The sequence below is a fragment of the Etheostoma spectabile genome, chromosome 21 (genome assembly GCF_008692095.1).
Source record: "Etheostoma spectabile isolate EspeVRDwgs_2016 chromosome 21, UIUC_Espe_1.0, whole genome shotgun sequence".
NCBI lineage: Eukaryota > Metazoa > Chordata > Actinopteri > Perciformes > Percidae > Etheostoma > Etheostoma spectabile.
This window is the reverse complement of record NC_045753.1, coordinates 20057510-20063475: the sequence shown is the minus strand read 5'-3', so window position 1 is coordinate 20063475 and position 5966 is coordinate 20057510. Positions and strand designations below refer to the sequence as shown.

The following is a 5966-nucleotide window of genomic DNA, read 5'->3' as shown; positions in this document are numbered from 1 at the left end:
AAGACACACCAAATTGTTGGAAATGTAAGACTGGGTGACCTATAGCTCACACAGTAAGACCTTTAAACCTTCAATGATAACGAGGAAAAACTACAATTAGGAAGTCAATAAAGAAGGAACAACCTCGGGAGGGCAACACTCCAAGAAGGATCCCCCCTCCAGGACGATAAGCAAATGGGTGCCAAAAGTGAGCATTTCAATGGGTAAGACAACATCATAAAGAAAGGAGAAATTGACCTTTTTCACGGCAGATATGGTGACATAGTTGTCATAGAAGGAAAAGCACAGGTGTATGACTCACTGAAATAGCTTACTGGGACTCTTGATGGAATTGAGCCCATTGTTAAGGTTATCAATTTCAGCTGTGCTTGCAAGTCAAAATGTCTGCTGTGAAAAAGGTCTATTGGCTAACATAGTGGAGTAAAGTAGGGTTAAAAAAAGTCAAATTGTATCTAATAATCTAATCTCATTGCCGGCGTCAGTCTTCATCGCTGGTATCTCGTTTTAACATTTGAATTGTTTGCTGCCTGTCACATCCTCTTCCTCATTGTCCTACCTCGACCTCTTGCTAGATTCTCCTGGCAGTGGTTCCTACTCATCCAGCTGCTTCTCCTCCTCCTCCTCGTCAGTCTCTTCCGCAGCACCTGCATCTTTAGCCATGTCCATATTGCCACTAAAGTAAGCAAGATTGTTGCCAGTTGTGACGATAACTGTGTCACAGTGTCTTGATTTTTTGCTGCTTCTGTCATTTTCAACTCTATCACTCTTTCTTGTCCTTTTCCTGGATGGACCAGGCAGAGGGTCTTCTTCAACAACCTTAGTATGTTTGACTGGACTGTTTACAGTTTTCTTGTTAAAATTGTAACAGTCGGTGCTGTCAGTGCTGCTTTCAGCAAACTCATCCCACCATCTGTATTTTTTGCTGCTTCTCTCAATGTCCTGTTCATCCTCCTCTCTTGACCTTCTCTTGGATCCTCCAGGCAGGGGGTTGTCATCTTCTACACCCTGGTTGACTCCAACCTCAACCCAAGCACTAGCACCAGCATCTTCTGCATTTTCCTTATTGTTATTAACATTGTCGTTGTGGATGGCGCCAACGTTGTCATGTTTGCCATTGTTATCATTGTTGACAATGTAATCGTTGTTGTCATGGTTTTCGTCATTGTCCTGGTTTTCATCGTTGTCCTGGTTTTCATTGTTGCCATGGTTTTCATTGTTATTCTGGTTTTCATTGCTGTCATGGTTTTCATCGTTGTCATGGTTTTCATTGTTATTCTGGTTTTCATCGTTGTACTGGTTTTCATTGTTGTACTGGTTTTCATTGTTGTACTGGTTTTCATTGTTGTCCTGGTTTTCGTTGTCCTGGTTTTCTTCGTTGTCCTGGTTTTTGTTGTTGTCCTGGTTTTCGTTGTCCTGGTTTTCATCGTTATCCTGGTTTTCATCGTTGTCCTGGTTTTCATCGTTGTCCTGGTTTTCATTGTTATCCTGGTTTTCATTGTTGTCCTGGTTTTCATTGTTATCCTGGTTTCCATTGTTGTCCTGGTTTTCATCGTTGTCCTGGTTTTCATCGTTATCCTGGTTTTCATCGTTATCCTGGTTTTCATCGTTGTCCTGGTTTTCATCGTTGTCCTGGTTTTCATCGTTGTCCTGGTTTTCATTGTTATCCTGGTTTTCATTGATTTCATAGTTTTCATTGTCCTGGTTTTCATCACCCTGGTTTTCATTGTTATCATTATCGTCAGCGCCATTTTGGTTCAGCAAGTCTAGTAACACAGCAAAGTTGGGCTCCTCTTGTTCATGATTAAAGAGAAATTCCATCCAGGCAATAACTCCAGCATGACGTTGATCGGCTGGTGGCCGTTCTCCTCTTGGAAATAAATGCAGGTGAAGCTCTCTGCCTACAAGATCAGGTAGAGAATTATGTTACAAATTTCAATTCCTGAATTAAACTGTAAACCAGTCTGCCTTAAATAGCTTTTGGAAAGACTGAACATCAAATAGGTCTGTGTAAAATGATGAACCAAGTACTTACGATTTCTACCGTTGTGTTCCCCATCTCCTCTTTCATCCATTTTGACTAAATTGGTCAGACAAAGAAATCTAAAATGATCTTACAGTATCACAATGTTGTCCATCCTACTGCAAATATTTACATTTTAGTTCTGAAACTTCAAATCTTAAAAGTTTACATTTAGCATGTTACACTGGCAGCTTATCTAGTAGGAGTTCCCCTTATTATGTGATCATATTAAAATATGTTTCCCCACTACATCTAGCACACACAAGTCTCACAATTTGTGCTAACATGTTGAATTCAATAAAACTTAATATACAGCACTTGTTTTCCTTCAGTCTCAGGCATTCCTTATGAACAAGACTAAATATGTAGTCCGGCGATCACCAGACCAAGTCAAGCTCAATAGATTTGGGATTGAGCGTTGGTCTGGGGAGTCCGCTATGTATTTTCTCTGTGCAAGGCGGGACCAACGGGCATAGTTCAAATGACTCTAAACACAGTTGGAAAGTCCTTCAACCAATCAGACCAACGATCAGCGGCATCAAGGAGTTTTCTGCACTTTGGTGATTTCGTTAAATGCAGAAGGTGCTTGGTCGCTCTATTATCATTGTGTTAAACTCGTCAATAGCTTGCCAAGTAGATATGCCAGTTTGTGATTGGATCCCTCAAAATTGTGAACTGAAGCAGGAGAATTAAACGTGCAGGTTTCCATACCGAGCTGCAGGGCCAAATCATATCACCAGCAGAGTGGTCGTGGTCGACCCAGTCTACTAAATATGATCATCAAATACAATCCCCTACCAGCATATTAATGTCATTTTTTAATAATGAACAAGTTTGCAAAACAAATGAATTAACACTATGACTGACTATTTAAGTAGACTCCAGCAGAGTCATGTTATTACTAAAATTATAGACTATATTTTTGGAGGAATGCTCCTATGCACAAAGTTGTAGACTTACCTGTCAGAGAAAAATCACAGACCAGTTACAAATGAATGGTCTTCTGTCGCAAAAATATTTATTGGTGAAAAAAACAAGTCTCCTAGGATAAACCACAGGTGCTGCAATGTGTTTTGAATGCTGATCTGTGTTGATCTGTGAGAGCAGAATTCTGTAGCTCCTGTGTAACATCTTAATTCTATTGTGATGCCATAAACTGTATGACACGTAGAGTTCTAGAATTCTACGGTTCTTTTTTTCTTTCTGTAGAGAACTACAATGATAAGAAACATTTAATCATTTTTTATTTTAATTTTGTACTTTTTATTGATCCTCAGTGGGGAAATAACATTGTTTTTATGTATATACAATATGGTTTTATTTTTGTCAATAAATCCTATGAAAAGACTAAAACAAACAATGAATTGATCTTAATACCTATGTAGCCAAAGTCTGATATATATGTGCCACCTTAGCTACAAGGGCTATGTTGCTAGCCATAGCTAGATGTCTTCGTATAAGAGAATCAATCAATCAATCAATTTATTTGTCACTTAAAATTATATAAAATACAATTTCAGTGAAATGTAATCTGTCAGTTCCTTTTAATTTATGCCTTAAACACAGTAATAATTAAATCAATCGGTGTTTTTTGACAGCTGTTAGGGTCAAACAGACTTTAAACAATATCACCTTCCTCTTTGATACAATACTTACAGGAAGTCACTGTGCCCAGCCAAAAAATTGTCATTTTAACACTTTTGTTTTTTAATACGGATGAAACACACAAGGTACCGGTAACGTTTTAATTAGCTGTGCCAGCTATTTCTCCCTTGTTTCCAGTCTTTATGCTAAGTTGAGCTGAGCGTCTCCTGGCTCTAGGTACATATTTACCATACAGACATGAGAGTTGCATTGATTTTCTTACGTTCTTATGTTAAGTATTTCATTAACAGGGATTGGGATAAACTGACTGCACAGTGTGACCTTTTTTTAAGTGAGCATCCTCTGTTGGATGAAAGTTGTTTGTTGAACTTCCTTTAAAAGTCTTTACACCTACACTAGAGGTAATAGTGCTGGCGGGGGAGAGGGGAGGAGGGTCTCAGGCTGTGATCTGCCTGGATAATCCATCCATGGGTTACACAAGGTTCATCTGGTCAGAGAGACAACAGACATAGAGATGCTCACCCCTGTCAGCAAGAAAGGAGCATGACAGACATAATCATTTATTTATTGAATATAGTTTGTCAGAAATGATGAGAATATTTGGTTCACGGCTAAATAACTGCAAAACTGAATACATTCCCATCAGCTGCCGTATTTTGTGTTTGCTAACACACTAAACTAACATGGTGAACATGGTAATACTTGCTTAGCATCAGTATTTTAGCATGCTGATGTTAGCATTTAGCACAGACGCTTCCAGATCTGTTAGCATGGTTGTACACTCTTGTTTAAATCTGTACTTGTCCCAAAAGGGGAAAACCTCTTGACCAAGGTTTGGTGTATTCTTAGGCTTTTTTTTAATAGGCTATTCAGTTCCTAGTTCTGTTTCTTTTAGAACACTTTAGCATTTTCTGGTGCTATATCTAAAGATGCGGCTACAATATTATTTAGTCAATATTCTACTCTTGAATTATGACATTTGGAACAGGAGTGAATAAATAGGTAGGCCCATAGGTAAACCGTTTAATGTTAAGTGTAAAATGATTATCCTGTAGGCCTTTTTTTCACATCCTTATATGACAAGTCAATTCAATTAAGGTTTGTACAGCAACAAAAATGACAAATTTGTAAGTCAGTTACATTCATGCACTGTACACTAACTAGCACACAGATTAAAATTAATATACATCAAGTATAATGAATTGAGTAGTGCAGCTGTGTAAATGGTGAGTCAATGTTGTCCTGGTGTAATAAAGGAGATTTGGCATTTCATTTATGTCTGTTTGGCGGCGCAAGAGAGTGGACAGAGACTGAATACAAACAACGACAACGCCACCCTGGGAATTTCGCCCAGAGAAGGATTTTAAGTACTAATGAGTGATTTTTAATCCCAATTACAAAGTTAGTGATATATAATAACGTCACACAGGATTAGGGCATTCCGCTCCTTTGTTTTGTTCCATTTGTGTACTTCCCCCTTTAAGTCATGGTTAAACAATATAAATGTTTTTTATGGTAAAATCATCAAAAGCTTTGTCTTTATAAAGTCAGAATTGTCAATAACAACATACAACACAGCCGGAGACGAGGTTTAAAGGAACATTTTATTACAATCAGTTTAAAAACAACAACAGTTAAAACACATTCATACCTAAAGGGGGGGGGGGGGGGGGGGGGGGGAGGTATATAATTGTGCTGAGGCTTACCAGTGGAGGGGGAGGGAGTAAAGGCAGTGAGGGATAGGAAAAGGGAAAGTCACCCGTAACACACAACAGTGAACACAGACACACAGCCACAGGAGGGATACCACCACCTGACACCAACACCTTCGGCTCAACGCAACTAAAAGGGAATGAAAACGACACACACACACACACACACACCCACAACACCACACACACACACACCCACACACACACACACACACACACATTAGCGCATCAGAGCATCAAAATAATATAAGAGTTAATTCACATACAAACTGAAGAAGAAACTTAACACAATATAGATGATATAAATGATATACACTGCCAGAACACTAGGGGTCCCAAGAGGCAGTGCAAAACAAAACTATAAATTTACACATAAAACTTTTTAAAACCTATTTAAGACCTTTAAGACCAGCCCAGGCAAGCAGGAGTATAGGCCAAGGTTTGTTTATAGAGAAAGGCTGTTTGCCCAACAGAGCACCAGAAATAATGAGCCACACTCATACTGCTATATCTGTAAATTGCCCGCTGGAAAGCTGCCTTCTAAAATTGCTTTGCAGCTGTGTCTTTATTTAGCCTCCACGTTATAAGGGAGTCCGACAGCCGGTGTTATGTGCCTTCTGGTTTTTCCA

The 5966-nt window shown here is 39.0% G+C and overlaps 2 protein-coding genes across 3 annotated transcripts in view; one reads left to right on the top strand and one right to left on the bottom strand.

Annotated features, from left to right (window-relative positions):
* Positions 1 to 5966, top strand: part of adprh (ADP-ribosylarginine hydrolase) — a 27477-nt gene that overhangs the window by 2639 nt on the left and 18872 nt on the right. The gene's annotated exons all lie outside the window — the stretch shown is intronic.
* LOC116671302 (uncharacterized protein DDB_G0290685) lies at positions 187 to 3135 on the bottom strand. 2 transcript variants are annotated; one of them, XM_032502490.1, is made up of 3 exons: positions 2981 to 3135; positions 2033 to 2077; positions 187 to 1898 (listed from the first exon to the last, which is right to left on the bottom strand). In XM_032502490.1, the coding sequence occupies exons 2-3, from the start codon at positions 2070 to 2072 to the stop codon at positions 592 to 594; spliced, it is 1347 nt and encodes a 448-aa protein (XP_032358381.1). In that variant the 5' UTR covers positions 2073 to 2077; positions 2981 to 3135; the 3' UTR covers positions 187 to 591. The 2 variants fall into 2 exon arrangements, with proteins under 2 accessions (XP_032358381.1, XP_032358382.1); XM_032502491.1 differs by lacking the exon at positions 2981 to 3135 and having other exon boundaries at positions 2033 to 2089.

Bases quoted from the DNA above. Each gene is read 5' to 3' on its own strand.
- LOC116671302 (XM_032502490.1), bottom strand. From the start codon at position 2,072: ATGGATGAAAGAGGAGATGGGGAACACAACGGTAGAAATC. The intron at 1,899-2,032 runs GTAAGTACTTGG...CTGATCTTGTAG, and splicing joins GGAACACAACGGTAGAAATC to GCAGAGAGCTTCACCTGCAT.